Genomic DNA, 17129 nt, shown 5'->3' with positions numbered 1-17129 from the left:
TTGTCTTTTTAAACCCTCTAAACGTTTCAACGATTTGAATGAGTGTTACAGAACACAAATACAATATTTGGAGAAGCATCATCGTTATCTGCGAAATGGCGATGAAAAAAATTAACGAGATATCCAGCATATACTTCTGAAGAATATTGTTGATGAAGAAGTGGATATTATTTATGTCAAACGCGATTAAAGAAACTTTTCCGCGGAACGTTTTAAAAACTGATTGTCCTAGAATTGTAAATGTTGATTCGTTGAAATTATGTATGATAGTTCCTATATCTTGAACAACGTAGGTTTAAATGAAATGAAATATATATTATTGGGTCAAACTCCGAGAATTTAACTTAAAAGGTTGCTGTACACACACTGATATTTATTAAACATATCCCTCCATGAAATTTTTAAAATTTCCCCGCGCCAACCAGAACACACCCGAACATTCACGCGAATTCAAATTTTCCCGCCATGAGAGGAACCGCCTTTACCACATTACTAGTTTTTCAGTTTTATTTTCAATTGGCTAAAAGGTAAGTTTTTAAGATTAGGCGACACAATGTTACATTAGTTTTTATAGATTGCGAAGACATCAGTCTGAAGTATCCAGAGGGTGATCATCAACTTGCCTGGTATTGAACTCGTGCCTATTGGTAGATTCTCGACGTACATTAAAAAAAATCGGTATTTTAGAAAATAAATTTCTAGAGTGACTTCTCTACCCCAAAAAATCATAGACTGACATCAAGCCAATCAGTGTTATCCAAAATACTGGAAAACTAACCAAAACTAGAATGAAAAAATACCAAATTACTGTATTCAGTATGAAAAACGCAAAGGAACATGTACATTTCTGCCAGCATGTTTCTTCTACTATGTCCTAGATGACACTACCAGTTTTGAATAACCATTTTTATAAGTTACATAGTCTAGTTTTATCAAATACGATACTTATTGAACTTCTACACGCATCATCTTCTACATTTTTGAAATTTATTTTTTAGTGTTTATATCATTAATTGATAAACTCTCGCAAATCCTGTGTCAGTCTAGTTTGGCACAGACCAAAAATGTTCTATGGATGGCAAATATGACGTTGACATCTGATTTTTTTCTCATATTCCTTCATTTTTAATTTTATATTTTGATTTGCACCACAAAAGCCCTATTCTCATCCCTTTAAACAATTATATCAGTTGGACCTATTTATTTTTGATTAAAAATTGGCCGATTTGCATTTAATTAGTAATGGTGCGAATTATCCTAAAAGAGCTGCCTGCGATTTGTAAAGAGGAATTTTTATGTTGTGGCCGTTCGGCTTGGACACTCATTCTGTGTTTGATGTTTGCTTCTGTAAGACATTTTTCTATGATTTTGGCGCCGCTTAGAAATTTTATTTGTTTTTGGAATAATGTCCACCTTTAAAGAAAAGTGTCAGCATTTTTATGGGACCACCGATTTTTACGATGTGCTTGGCGTATCAAGAGATGCGTCGGAAAAAGAAAGTTAGTATCAAACTATAATGGTTGATGTTAGAATTCAAGAGCTTGGATTTTAGTTAAAAAGGCGTATCACAAACTTTCGCTCTTGGTGCACCCTGATAGGGTGAGTGAAGCTCAAAAAGAAATCGCAACTGAGAAATTTAAAGTGTTGGGGCGGATTCACACAACTCTCCAGAACAAAGAGAAAAGGAAGATTTATGACAACTGTGGCGATTTTGATGGTGATAGCGATTCTGGGTTCAACTGGATGGAATACTGGTCCGCAATATTCAAAAAAATTGACCGTAAAGATCTGGAGAACTATGAGAAGGAGTATATTGGGTCGGAGAAAGAGAGGCAAGATATTCGTAAGGCCTACGAAATCTCTAAAGGTAACATGAATGTTATCCTGGAAATGGTACCATTTAGCAACTGCGACAGCGAGCCTAGGATTATAGAAATTGTCAGGGAAATGGTTAATAATGGAGAGGTTGTGGAGTATGATGGCTTCTTCAATGAGCGTAAGGCGAAAAAGATGCGTAGGCGAAAGAAGTGGGATGCTGAGAGAATTGAGTCTGAAAAAATTGATGGTGAGTTGTTTATTGAGGGATTCAAAGATGCAATTATGCTTAGCAATCAGGAGCAACTAGGAGGTAATTTGTAGTTCAGTTGGTTGAGTTGAACATAGATGACATTGAAATACAAACAGAAAATTTAGTAAACGAGTATAAAATATAAATATTACCCAGGGATATTGCATACAATTTTTTTTTTCTCAAACTGTAAAAATGTTCTTTTACAAAGGAAAAAATCCTTATTTAGTTTACCGTGTTTTCCATAGTGATTTGTTTCATACACAGGGTGAGTCACCATATACAGCACAGAATGTTGTACCTAAAGTAGAAAGTTTTTGAAAACTTTTGCTTCTAGGATATGTGAAGTGCCATTACTCATTGAAACTGCCATAAATATCCTAAGAATATTTCAAGTCTCAAGCTTGTACTTTTTTAAATGGGACCCACTGTATATATTAGCTTTTTTATATTTTAAAATTATAAAAAGTTTCCTATTTTAAATAGGGGTTCTAAACATTTATCGTAATCTTTAAGTGGCTATTTTATAAAATTTTTTTTGTTTCTCGTTGCCTCTTTTTGGAAATGGATAATTTATTTGCGTTATCAGTTTTGTCTGTGGATCTGTTTATTTCAAATGAAGATTTACCCAAACTTCTAACTGCTATCTAAACTGAAGATATTTTGAAGTCAGTTTAAGGAAAGTGCTGATTAAAAAAAACAATTCAAGAAATGTGTCGCTCAAGGTGCTTTTAAGGTAGTTGATTTAGCTATTTGAAATATATATCCGTAAAGTATATTAACCAAACAAGATTCTATCCCCACAAAATAGAATTTGGTCAAGAAGTTTATGGAAATGATTTTGACAACCAAATTGAATTTTGCACAAAGCGGCAGAAATTGAGAACATTTTTGATACATTTTTTTTGGTTTTACATATTGATCTCAATAAGAAATTCATATACATTGTCATCACTAAAGTTTGTATTATACAAATCAATTTATCATCAAGGTTTTTAAAACTTGTTTTTATATGTTAAAATAAAAAATAATAAAAAATTGACTATTTTTGAAAATATCCAAAGTTGCTATCAGAAAAAGTTGTTCCTTTTTCTTGTTTCTACAAAACTTTGGAAAAATTTTTTTCACTTTTTTTGTTACACTCTATTTTAAATCAAAAGAAATTCTGTAAAAAATAAATCTTTAAACGCACCTATAGAAATCGTTAAAAGTAGGCCTGAGCGCTGACTGAGATTAAGGTAAGCCCAACTGCAGACCAAAGTGTAGTTTCTGTAAAGTGGGTGTAATATTAACGAAAGGCGGCGTATCTAGTTACTTTGAAACGTAACTGGTTAGTTTGAAAATTAGCGGAGTAGCCGTATGCCTAAATATACCCCGTAATATTCTCTTTTAGTTGAAAAACTTGAAAAAGAGCTAGAGGAGAACTCGGAGAAGCGGCTCCAGCAGTTTGCCAATTTCATAGAGAATCTGGAGGCGAAGTACAATCCGCAGAAAAAACGACGCTCAATAACCAACGATCGCGAACAAAGTCGTACGAAGCGTGTCAGAAAATCACGCCCTGCAAAGTAATTCATTATGTATGATTTATTAAGACCGTTATTTTTTTTTTAATTTCTTTGAACTCTGAGGCCTACATTAAAACATCAAATTATATTGAGCTAGTACCACTTACTCAAACGAGTACAAAAACAATACTCGGATTTAGTTTAATCCTGAATGTCGATTTTTTTTAGTAGTAGAAATAAAAAAATTAACTGAAGGTCGACCTGCATTCCGATATATATATATATATATATATATATATATATATATATATATATATATATATATATATATATATATATATATATATATATATATATATATATATATATATATATCTGTATGTATGTATCTGCCATCCAGGTAAATAAACGCAATCGTCACTTTGAACGAATGGAAATTCAATATCCGTTAATGCTTTTGTCCTATTGAGCTGTAATATTTTTGATAAGGGTTGAATGGCTAGGATTTATTTTTTGAAATAAAGATTTAGGGTGGTATTCTCGAATGAAATCACAAACCGGTGTCGAATCGGTATTTAGATATATAAAATGATTAATTTTGCATAATTATAAATAGCACAAACAAGTTTAAAGCATAAATATGAAAGAAAACTTGTGAAGAAGCTGTTTAGGTTCATTTTTATTTTGCAAATTATATTGTTGGATGTGTGTGTATTCGCGTACAAAGTAAAAACTTTCATATTTTAAATAGAACACTTTGTATATGAAGGTATTTTTGAATTCTTTGGAGGAAAACAGGAATGAATGAAATATACCTAAAAAAAGTACATATCAAAGCTTTTTTTCATGTAACACGCTATATTTTTTAATATTTTTAATTACTATAGACCAAAAGTTACCATTACATACAAATTTTGTTAAATAACCTCGAAAGGTATCGAGTGCCCTCTTGTGACGTAAATTCCCTTTAAAACCATATTACGTTTCTTTTAGCTATCCGCTTTGTTTTCTAAGCAAAAGCCTTTATCTTAAAAAATGGAATTGAACTTATGTTATCGGAACACTAACAAAAATTATTATTTTAACAACTGCTCAAGTTGACCATTACTCTCGATGCATAAGCGAACACTTGAAATCAGTGCTGGACACTGGGTAACGTATTTTTCTCTTAGCATTGATTGTCAAGTTTGACAATTTTGACTTTGATTTCCAAAAATATTCGGTTTTCCCCCGTAAACTCACCAATGAAAGAGCCTATAAGGTAAAACTAAAATACTTCACAAATAAAACTGCATTCTTGGTCAAACTAACGCTTTTTTAATTAATAAAATCGGAACAAATAAAATTAAAACGGCTGAGTGATCGCGTGAACCCGCTAAACAAAGCGTTTCTAGCATTTGTAACCAACTGGATCAAAGTTGCAATCGCTGGGTTCGGCGCCTGTAACGTTCACGTTGCTCCAACTCCAATTCAGACACGCCCCTTCTGCGCAGGAAATGTAGACCGGCACTGCTTCCGCAGGAACGCTTCCTGCAATATTGCTGAGCGTTAAGTTGACTATTGGAATGTTGCCCACTGGCGCGGGCTTGACCGTTTCGTTGGCAGGAGTATTTACGTAGTTTTGCTGGACGTTGATGCCGAACAAAATCGGACCTAAAAGAATAAAATAAAATAAGACATATAATAAAATAAAAAAAAGAAAAAGGACTTAAATTTATAAAAAAGGGCAAAGCAATAACTTTCATTTATAAAAAAGAGAGCAAAGCAATAACTTTCATGAGGTGGTTACTAAAGAATCATTGTTAGCTAAAGGGCACACTTAAATAAATAAGTACCATAGGGAGTGGAGAAAATGCAAAGGGTTCTTTGTTGAAACAAGAATCCGATAATTCAAAGGGGTGGTAATTTCTAGTATATTTGATATCGTCTATGTGAAACGTTGTTGTGTGCCTTGTTTTGTAAAGTGAGCGGCGTCTATTTCTTTCGAGTGTTTGTTAAAGTACCTAAAACTTCTATATGTCGTGGATATTGGGATGGCATCAATTAAGTATAAACAATATTTTCACTTTTCTTTTAATACAGTCGAACTTCGATATAAAAACTGCAAATTCATGTACTTTTGCATAAATGCCCTAATATCTATGATTTTTGAACAAAAAACGAAAATTATGAAATAGTAGGACATATGTATGTACATATTTACATAATATATGTACATACAAATGTATTGTATATGTACCCAGTATATATAAACAGTATGTATGCACATATACATACATATGTATGTACATATTAAAGGTTACTCTTTCACTGGAAAAAAGTCAGTTATGTACGTTTTGATGACATATTAACAAATGCAAAAATCCAAAAATGTCTTTAATATAATGTGCAAATTGAATAGGGACAGTATTTTTCACTTAGTATTTACTAGTAAGTCATACAAGTGAACTTAGCAAACACAGAAACTGAACTGCTTGCATAGATACGTTAAAAAGACAGGTTAAGATCGGTCGTAATTGGGGGGTTCCCCGAGAAAATTCGACTTCATCGAAGTTGGCACCAAATGTTTCTACACTAACACGCATTTCCTACTTTTGACGCTATTGCCAACCAATTTCGTTCGACTTATCAAAAATTCGAGTTATCGAAGTTCGATTGTATATAGTACAAACTTTTAGAGAAAAATTTACAAAAGTTTTCTACGCGGTAGAATTTTTTTTAACGCTTTTTTGGATTTTATAGATTTATGTAGATAAAAAATTTCTTGTGGGTCGGTATTGGAGTGAATATACCAATTGAAAAACTGGGCAACCCCAATTTGAGATCATTTTTGAATATGTTTGAAGGATGTCATTTATAAATAAATTGTAATGACATTAAAAAAAATATTTCGATTTGAGGTAGATTGTGATGTAATATTTGTGCATGGTATTACTTATCCTTGTGGATTTGCAGGAGACGCGGACACGCTGACGTTAGAAAACGATTTGTTTTCCCCAAAATATTTGATGCTGAAGTTTTAAGAACACAAAATCAATCCAAACCAAATAATCACTTTGAAAATGTTTGTGTCATTAGCCTTAAAAATATTAAGAATAGTTTGCAGAGATAACTTGATATTTTTACTGCTTGCAATACAACTCTACCAATCTAAATCTCACACGATAGTGATTCATTGTTCCCAACTTAAAAAAATGGCAATTTTATCGATGACTCAAACCCATCTTTGGCAAAAATTTTAATCATTCGAACTTTTCCATCAGTGTCATCTTCCTTTGGAAGATCCAGCTGACCTTTTTTAAGAGGCGTGCCCATTTTTTTTTTTTTTGGAGATGATTGATAATTGAATTTGGGAGCATTTTTGCCAGCATGATTTTCGGAAATCTGCCAATGAAGAAATATCCAGGCGTTTGCATGAAAATCAAGAGGGTCGCTGGCGGGGACAGAAAGTGGTCTGGCATTGCAAACTGCTTCTATAGTGCAAAGAATGCGATGGGACAAACCACCAAAAATTGGCACACCAGATTTCACACAGTTTTCTCAAAGTTTTCACTGGTTTCATTACTTCCTTTTCTCAAAAAATTAAGAAACCTATGCCTGGAGAGTTCTGGCTTATCACTTACTCTCCTCCAACAAAGATGTGGTAACTCCTATGCTCAAGTAGGAACACAAACACTTTGGCGAGTCATTAGCAAATGCAGTTTTGGAAATGGAATATCGATCACTAAGAAAAGCCTCACAGGAATTACCTTCAAACGTAATATCCTCGTAAAGTATGTTGCTTATGAGTCCCTGTCCGGCGTTGGTATGCGTTTTAATGTGGATCGCATTTTCGCCGTTGACGAGAGTGGAGTTTCTTACCGTTACGTTGTCTACCGAATTTTTAACAAAACTGTCGTTGGAAAAGCCCACCGATAGACTTAGGCCGTGGCTGCCGTGGCAAAATAGATTCTCTACTAGGATGTCGGACCCTGAAACACAAAATACATAATGTTATGAAATCAAATTTTAAATAATAATAAGTACGTAATTGGCAGTATAAACATTTTAAGGGCAATTTGGAATATTAATGCATTAAAAAATAGAAAATTTAACTTATTAGGTATAAGTAGATTTAAATACTACAGCTGTTATAGTGTTCTTATTTAACCAATCACTTACATTACTTCATCTGTTTTGTGCTACCGTTTATTTGGTTTATGCTGCTCTTATCGTTTTTTCTTTTCTCAAAAAAAAAAGTTAAATTAGTGGCCATTAGTCTAACTAACTAACCATGGATACCATATGTGTGTCGCTGAATAAGATTCTGAAAAAATTTGCCTGTCCATATTCCTAGTACCGATGATAAGTGTCAAGGTTGCCGAGAGTGGCAGGTAGAGTTATGCCTTAACCTTTACAATTAGAATTATAGTTACTTTGCGGTAGCTGTTGTCAAATGTCCAATAAATAAAAATTAGGTATAATTAGGTTTGTTTCTGTTACTGCTACCAATTTTGATATGTGGGTTTCGTACCTGAATTGACCACTACACAATCGTCCTGATTGTAAATGATCGAATTCTGTATAGTTACGAAAGACGAGTTGGAAATTTGAAATCCGTCGGTGTTGTGGCCAAACTTATTCGGTGGTGCTACGTCCTAAAAATTAACAATAAGGAAGTCAAAAATATATTATAAAGTTTGCATTATACTGGAATGGCAATTTTTATATGTAGGATAACTTTATCGGAATTTTTATTCTACAGGATAGTTCATAAGTATCTCGCAGCCTTATTTAAAATGATAAATTTATATAACATCCCTTCCAGCATATTGTACAGGGTGCGTCAACGATAGAGAAAAGTTTATTATCTCATTGGTTTCAGAAGTTAAGAGAAAATGGTAAACATAAAAGTTTAATAATAATAATACATAAAAAAGTATTTATTTATTTATCAAAATTAATGTTGTCCCCTATATATATACAATGCGATCTATTGCTCAGATATTGATTAAGCAGTCCAACAGATTGATTTCGAAAAATCATAGCTGTAGCGCTTAGCTCGAAGCAGCTTTATATTTTAAAAAGAAGGCGCTTCGCGGATTCTTGTCTCAAAATTTTTTTGTGAATACACCCTGTATAAAATGTCCTTCACATCTCGTCGAACTTCAAATTCACGGCACACTTTGGTAAATATTAAAATTTGTACCGGTAATTTCGATTTAAAATTATATTTTTTCAAATATCTTGCGATACTGTTCAAATCAAATTATCACGTCTTTAAAAGTTTTTCATTTATCACGAGTAATTTACTCACAAAAGCGGAAATTTCTATGATCTATTGGAATTTTTTGCCCCCAATGCCCTGTATATAATTCCAACAATATTCGAAATAGGAAATTTTTCCAATTGAGTAAGTAGTTTTCAAGAAAATACTTGTTTTTTGAAACCATGCAGTACGGGGTAATAGTAAATGACGTCATCGCGTCCTAGATTGAGGGCGAGAAATGGTTATTCTCATGTGGATTTTTTCAAATATCTCGAAAACCGTAAATACAAAAATTGTAGGTCTCGATGGGGTCTATAACACTGTCTAAACCAATTGGCCATATTTTTCAAGAATTTTTTGATTTACGGCTAATAAATTGTTTTGTTTTGTCTATAATTGAACAACCCTGTATATAATGGAAAAAATGCCTGAAATGGAAGTTATGACCCCGAATCTCCCGCATTTCCTGGTTCACAAATTTTGTCAATCTGGTTAATAGTTTTCGAAAAAATAGTTTTTTTCTGCAAGTCAAAATATACAAAAAAAATTTTCAAAATCTTTAAAAAAATACTTGGAGTAAGTCCTTTTAAAACAGATGGAATACGGGTGTGGACTTCTACCCTTCTGCGAAATCTGAAGTCGATAGCTGCAAATTTCAGACAACTGTTAATTTTTGAATATAGCACTTAATATCTTGAACACCCTGTACAACAGGTGGAAACTTAAATACAAAAGTTTTTGCTGATGAGGGCTATGTCGCCATGTAAAATTAACTGACATCCGACGCAGAGTCTTTCAGTTATATCTAATTTTCAATAATAGGGGGACACAGTTTTCAGTTTTTTCAAATTTGCGGGGCGCCCTGTATATTTTTGAAAAAATGTCAAGAATAAAAGTTTATGAAGCCGTATTCTCTGGGTCTCCTGGTTCAAGAATTTTTTCGGTAATGTAAACAGTTTGTGAAAAATGGTCTTTTTTGTAGACCCGACCCGCCAGCCCCCCATTTACGTCACCGGGCAAAGCTGCATATATGTGCCAAATATGTAGTTGATTGCTTCAAATTTCGGACACTTATCGTGTTTCATAGCAATGTTAAAAAAACAGTCGAAAATCGCGAAAAAAAGATGGATGCCGGCGTCGGATCGAGGCCATTTCTTACAAGCTTACGTATCTCGTGGAAAGTTAACTAGGAGGCACATTTCAATTTTGTAGCTCCAGAGGTTCTAAAGTCATTCAGGAAAAACCAAACGACGAAAACGGAGAACGGACAAACAGGCAACAAAATTTTCAAAGAAACTTCCACAGGCTTCTGTAATACTTTTTACACTACTGCTCAAGGAAAGTCTCAAAAGCCGTACTCACACCATTTGTGAAATCCTGACTGCAGTTTAGTTAAAAAATTGTTGCGGTTTCTGATACATTTTTGAATTACGAAGCACCACAGGTGATTTATAATGATTTAACTTTCGTCGTAAAAGCTACCTGAGTAACGTTCCTGACGAGCGAACCATATTTGGCGAGTTCTTAGATATTTTAAGTGATTATCATAAATGGCTCCCCACCATAAAATTCCGCACGTTTCGAACCGGAGTCATTTAACGACATTTAAAGTGTTTTTATCTGAGATAAATAAATTTTAAAAGGATACCCTTAGCTTATTTGTTGAATCATTTATATGTCAATTCTACTAAAATTGATTGTCAACGTCAGTATTGCAAACTATTGTCCCCCTTCTATCAAAATCGTTATATTTTTCTACAGTTTTACTTCACGAAAGACGACATGAGCTGATTGAGTGACGAGCAGAATTTATGTTTTAGAAACTTATATACCGAGCGTTTGTATTTTATGGTACAATTTTAGTCCAACTCTCTATATTCTCATAAATTTGTCTTTTTTAATTCTTTATTCTACAGGCTTTTTAAGATTCCAATTTATGTATAGCTTTTAAAATAAACAATACATTAGAACAATTTATAATAAAAGTTAAGGATCCAATCAGGAGAATATTCGTGAGGATTGTAATGCAATTTATATCTGACAGGAAGATCTCCACAAAGACACTGAGGTGAAAAAAAATATAAAAAACTTGAATTTTAATTGAATCCTTACAGTTTTGTGACACTTTGAAGATAGGCGATTTGTTTTATTTTCATTTTAAAGTATGAAAATTGTAAAATTATCCAAGTATCTTTAAGCCTATGAGATATTTTTTACAGATTCCTATAACAAACAGGCCGCCAAAGGAATGATTCTATTAAATTACGCATCTGGGCACATTTTGAAAAAATACTACTGGAAAATGCCGCAGGCAAAATGTATGGCGTCAAGTTCGGCTGGTAGTTTTATTAATTCTATAGGTCTATATACAGGGTGTCCCACGATATGACTGAAATAAAATTTCAAATGTTTGTAGCTCAGAGTGATGGGACACCCTGGCAGTTGTACGGTTGTGAGACACACCTCGTCCGCTATGGAGATGTCCACGTTCCAGTTGGTAATTGTGATGTTATTCGAATTAGATATGCTAGTGCATGCGATAGGACAGTTTAGCAGAGCTATATTTGCGAACACGCTGTCTTGAGCTTCAATACGCATCATCTTCGGTTTTATGAAAGTACCCCATGAACCTTGGCCGTCCCAGTAGCGTGCTCCCAGCCCATCGTAAATGGAACCTAGAATAACAGAATAAAATTAATTGAGTCCAATCGTAAACAGATTCTGTTTATTCGAATTCGTAATGTGTAGTAGTGGTAAAATTTTGTATTTAATATAATTCACAAATTACACTTCTCGATAATTAGATTAATTGGTATACTTCGACCAGGAATATAGTGCTTTTACAAGCGACCCCGCGATTAACTTTGCGCAGCCTTTTATAGAACACCCTGCCGACCAGACCTTTACCCATACCATTCCAGCACAGCAATCTTTTTCGCCGAGCAATTCTTGAAACATGTACGTACCAAAAATTAGTCCAAAGTAACAATTTATTATGTTTACATAGTATCATTAATATACAAAATATTAAATATAATAATCATAAAGTATCAGTCAAAAAATCGTTATCCCCTCCACTCATATGTCATTCTTACTTAGAAATGAAATTGTTGTTAACTTGCGTTGATATTTTAAAGAAACAAACAAATCTGTGATCTGTGACAATGCTTTGGGTTGTTGTGTTAATTTACAATGTAATGTTTAGTTTAAACTAATCTTGAACGTGTTTATTTTATTTAGAAAAATTTTTAATGTTGACAATAACATGCCGGCAACGTACTTTTGGATTGATAATTTAGAGTTGAAATTAACTACACATTCTGTATGTACTAATAGATTTATAACTTGAATATTAAAATAGTTTTGTGTTTTTTTTTTCTCCTGTTTGATTTGATAATGTTATATTTAAAAAATATTTCCTAAGTTTCAAAATGTAATAGAATGTTTTTCCATAAATTTTAGTCTTCCCAATTAAAATAGTGGTCACCATCAAGAATCACCAAAAGATAAAAGAATGTAATATGATTCCTGATAGATAGATTTCTTTGATTGTGTTCTATATCTTCTAGTTTTTTTGTTCATTTTTAATTTCTATTTGGTTTCATATATTATGTATTACGTTTTTCAACTTATTTATTATCAATATATATATATATATATATATATATATATATATATATATATATATATATATATATATATATATATATATTGTTTTGTTTTGTTTTAATTGTTTTTTTTTAGAAAACAAAACAAAATACAAAAAAAATCACTTTTTTGTTAAAAATATAGATTTCCTACTTTCTTTTGGCCGAAAAATCATTTTTCGGAGAATCTGAAGTGGTACTTCAACGATTTAACTGAATTTCGAAAACACCATCGTCACGTAGGTACCTAATAAAAAGTTTTTGTCGAAATGTAATTTTTCGGGTAATCTAAAGTAGTACTTCAATTTGCTTGCCAAAGAGATTTTGATCGCGTTTCAGTTACATAATTGTAGACATTCCTTGTAAACAACATTTTGGGATGAGACGTCAGCATCTTTTACAAACTGCTGAAACTTAAGGCAATGAATGGACGACTTACATTAATTACTATTTATTTTAGGCCTTTTAATAAAAAAGAAGAAGATAGACTAATTATAAATACCGTTTTTCTCCAGATCAATGATATGACAATCGAACAAAAGACGTCGCTTTCTAGCAGTCCATCGTTGTTAATGTTAATTCATAAATATATTCCAAAAAATTATTATTAAATTAAGTTTTTATCCATTCAATTAACAACATTCCTGTTGTCGTCCTCGCACTTAATTTTTTTTCAAAGTTTTTTTTTTCTTGTGGGGTAAACCATAGTGGACCGATGACCTAATAACACGGGCCTTTCAAATAAAAAAAGAAATTTGATAATACCTCGCACATGGCTTGTTTTACCTTAATTAAAATAAAAACTAACCATTTCTGATACTGTGGTTGAACGTGGTGGTTTGGTTAGTTTCTGCTTCGATTAATTCGAAGATTAGGATTTTACACAATAAAACATTGTCTAAAATACGGGGTGATACGTTATCTCAGATTTTGTAAAAAATATAATATATATATAGTATATATATTATTTTAAAATATTAAATTAATATATATACAATCTGCTTGTATTTTCGTAGACAAGACTTTCTTATTTTAAGCTAACTAAATTTAAAATTTTAAAAATATTCTTGAAGTTTTTTTTCCATTTTGTTTTATTGGAAATTAACAAAAAAGGGTGAATTTATATCAAATTTTCTATTTTCTATATCCAAATATCAGAAAAAAAATGGGTTTCCAATCTGCGTGTATTTTTGTGGACAAGTACCAACTTTTTTATCTTAAGCTAACTAATTTTGAATATGAAAAATATTCTTCTGAGTTTTCTTGCATTTTATTTGGAATTGAAAAAATATGGTGAATTTATATTAAATTTTCTATTTTCTATATCAAACTAAAATGGGTTTCCAATCTGCTTGTATTGTCGTAGACAAGTACCAACTTTTTTATTTTAAGCTAACTAAATTTAAATTTGAAAAAGATTCTTAGAAGCAATTTTTTTAATTTTTTTATTTGGAATTTAAAAAAAAAATCGCAAATTTATATCAAATTTTCTATTTTTAATTTCATAATATCAGAAATAAAACGGGTTTCAATTTTAAAAATGGTGAACGGCTATTAATTGGCGAAATATGGTAGAGAAAAAAAAAACAATCGGAAATTAAAGAAATGGAATCTACTGTTTGAATTTTTTTTATAAATCATACCTAGTAATTAAATTATGAAAACAAAAGTTATTAAATTTGTTTATTTTCAAAAAATGGAACTATTTGTATCAAGAATCAACAAATAGACAAAAAATATTATTTATAAATTTTACTACTCTTATAAAACGTAATTATGCATTATAAAAAAAAAATATAAAATTCTTATTAGTAAAATGCGCCATTAACATTTTCTCAATTTTTTATAATAGGGTCTTATAAATTCAAGAACATGTTTTGATGTACTAATATAAGCGTAACAATAAAACATGATCAAGTTGGGTGGCATAAAATTTATTTTCAAACTGAAAAGAAGTCAAAGTTCGAAGTCTAACACTATTTAAAGTGCCCTCTAGTGACAGATTTCTGAAAAACTTTAATTTTGTTTAGATGACTTTTACTAATTTAGGGCTGTATGTAAAATGCCAACTTATTCTGTTGAGAATTAAGCACATAACTTTAAAAATAAAATTAACAAAATGATTTTTGACAATCTATAACTCAGTATTAAACAAAACAAAGTAAAAATTTAAAATTAAAAATCGAATATTTAACAAATACATCAAAGCAGCTTGACATAATGGTGCTTTTGTTTCATGGCCATCTTATTATTTCGTATAAATTCGGCTCTATTGTCAATTTTGAGTCTTTATTGTGAAATAAGAAAAGACAAGCTTATTCGAAATATTAAATAAATATTACCGGTCTGTATTGAAAAAAACCTCGTACTTAAAACTTAATAATCGTATATCTGGCGATGCCAGGATGCTATAGCACACTTACCCGGTTCTCCGACTACTGTCAGGGAGCTTCCAGAAATCAAGAGCACTGGTCCCGCCCAATAATCAAATTCAAACGAGATGTTTCCCCTTAGTGTAAGCTTGGTGCCTTCCTGTAGGTCTAGTGTTAGGGCCTTTCCAGCAGGTACGATGAGGTCGTCCACGGCGATGTCGGTGCAGCTGGAGACCACGGAATCCACATCTTCGTATTTAGATATGACGCACTGTTGTTGTTGGTGACTTAGGAAAACGAAATTTAGTAGCAATATAATCGCGTAGATTGTCGCCATTTTATCGCCAAGAAAATTTCGGGACGATTAGACGATACGAATATGACACGCGCGCTTTTATTTGCGATAATTTTGCCACTTAAAAATGTTTTCCAGACACGCATGTCAGTATCCACTCGTATAATGGGGGAAAGAGCCGAACATCCTAGTCTGCCTCCATCTTCATCGTGTTGGTTTTCGACAGACCCTCCCCAGCAAAAAAAATTTTCTAGGCTATTCAAAGATGGCCGAGAAGACGCCGATGACGAGATAAAGAAAAAATCGCTGGAAGGACTCAAGGCTAACAGGAAGTGCTTCGAGGATTGGAAAAAACGTTGGCTCAAGTGTATTATATCTGGGTAATTACTTTGAAGGGGACAATATTAATTTTCAATACTTTTTGATGACATTTAAAAGTCACCACACTTTTTGAACACTCCTCGTATATGTGCATTTTCCATTTCTTCTACTTCACTGATAATATTTTCCGATACCACGGACTCAGATCAATTAGTCACACATGACCGCCCCTATTATATTTTTTTGGGCGTCCCGGTAGTGCAAACATAGATGAGGTAGTAAAATATTACAAGACTTCATTCTTCTATCCTAATCGAGCATTTTTTTTGTCTCTGATGTCCCCAAGGCCGAAGGCGAAATCCACCTTGCTCTAAGACCAAATTCGTGCTTCATTTTTTGTAGTGACCAACCGACATTGAGTCACATTTAATACCATGCTGTAGGTACCACACTTTCCAAAATGTTTAATTAGTGTTTCATAGCTTATCTAAAAAGTACAGTCGTTCAACTTTAGCTAAAATTAAGCTATAAATCTTTGTCATAATTGGCAAAATTTTGGTAAATAGTCGATTAGTCTATAGCGATAAATATAACTAAATAATCAATTGAACAGTGTAACTAACCAAGAGATCAGGTAAACGTTATTTAATGAATCACCTACCGCTCCATCTATTGGCAATTAAACAAATCGAAGTATCGGGGAATCAGAAGTTTTCTATAACTAAAAGTCACTAATGAATTCATTGGTATAAAGTAATCTTTGTTTCATGGGACAGTTTACTATTTTTTTATGGTCAGCCATCTATTGGCAATTGGACAAACTGCGGTATCAGTGAACACACAATATTAACGGTGATTTCATCACCAGACGGGCTATGCTACCTATTGCTGAAATGATACTAATTCTAAGTAAAATAAACTGCACAAGGAATACGTTTGAATAAGGAATAAGAGTTGTTAAAATTGGAATATAAACAAATGTGCAATATGTTTACTTAAGTATGTCGAAATGCTGAATTTTTTCTTTGTGTCACACCTTTTTTTCGGGACTTGTGTTTAAAACTTCTATGTAGATCATCACAACATTTTCTTATTATTAAACAGCTAGATGGCTCAAGTATTTCACTTTTAATTAGATTTAAGTGTATAGCACAAGTAAACCAGTTGAATGATACATGTTTTAATAAAAAAATCTTAATTTTGCATATAGTGTTAAGGATATATCGAAATTGTATTGGATGTTTCTGACAGAATGCGACAAAACAAAATGGTCGCATTCGGCGGACGTAGCAAAGCGCTCCCTATACGTAGCGGAAGCGATTGCCAACGTGTAAGTAAAGGTTATGGTGTCTTATTTTTGGTTTGAGTGTTGTTGATTTTGAGATTTAGATTTTATTCAGTGTTAGTGTGTAGTGCTGCTGATTTAACGTGTGTTAATAGAGCGAAAATGTCTTTGTAGTATCTACTGCATCAAAATTAGTACAAACGGACGTATGGACATTTTAATTCAAAATGAAATGACGGAGGATAATTTGGTCGAATGGCTTTGGAGTTAGCAGAGCTAATTCGAATATTTCAGGATATCAAAAAATACCAAAATATCAGAAGTATACGAAGACTGTGCGGAGTTATGAGAACTTATTCTTAGAGTATTTTCGAGGCCTACATCGCCG

At 32.4% G+C, this 17129-nt stretch overlaps 2 protein-coding genes across 2 annotated transcripts; one reads left to right on the top strand and one right to left on the bottom strand.

The window, feature by feature from the left end:
- The first annotated feature begins 1326 nt into the window (after positions 1–1326).
- On the top strand, positions 1327–3779 carry LOC132707514 (J domain-containing protein CG6693). Its single transcript, XM_060679406.1, has 3 exons — positions 1327–1499; positions 1553–2065; positions 3462–3779. Exons 1-3 carry the CDS (start codon positions 1406–1408, stop codon positions 3635–3637), a joined length of 783 nt encoding a protein of 260 aa, XP_060535389.1. The 5' UTR covers positions 1327–1405; the 3' UTR covers positions 3638–3779.
- A 121-nt stretch (positions 3780–3900) lies between these two features.
- LOC132707513 (polygalacturonase-like) lies at positions 3901–15871 on the bottom strand. The gene is made up of 5 exons (XM_060679405.1): positions 14892–15871; positions 11285–11496; positions 8087–8210; positions 7323–7544; positions 3901–5226 (listed from the first exon to the last, which is right to left on the bottom strand). Exons 1-5 carry the CDS (start codon positions 15175–15177, stop codon positions 4964–4966), a joined length of 1107 nt encoding a protein of 368 aa, XP_060535388.1. The 5' UTR covers positions 15178–15871; the 3' UTR covers positions 3901–4963.
- Between the last annotated feature and the right edge of the window lie 1258 nt (positions 15872–17129).

Source organism: Cylas formicarius, unplaced genomic scaffold (assembly GCF_029955315.1).
Source record: "Cylas formicarius isolate icCylForm1 unplaced genomic scaffold, icCylForm1.1 PGA_scaffold_9__14_contigs__length_23061073, whole genome shotgun sequence".
NCBI lineage: Eukaryota > Metazoa > Arthropoda > Insecta > Coleoptera > Brentidae > Cylas > Cylas formicarius.
Note: the sequence above shows the minus strand (reverse complement) of the source record. Positions and strands in the feature narration are given on the sequence as shown.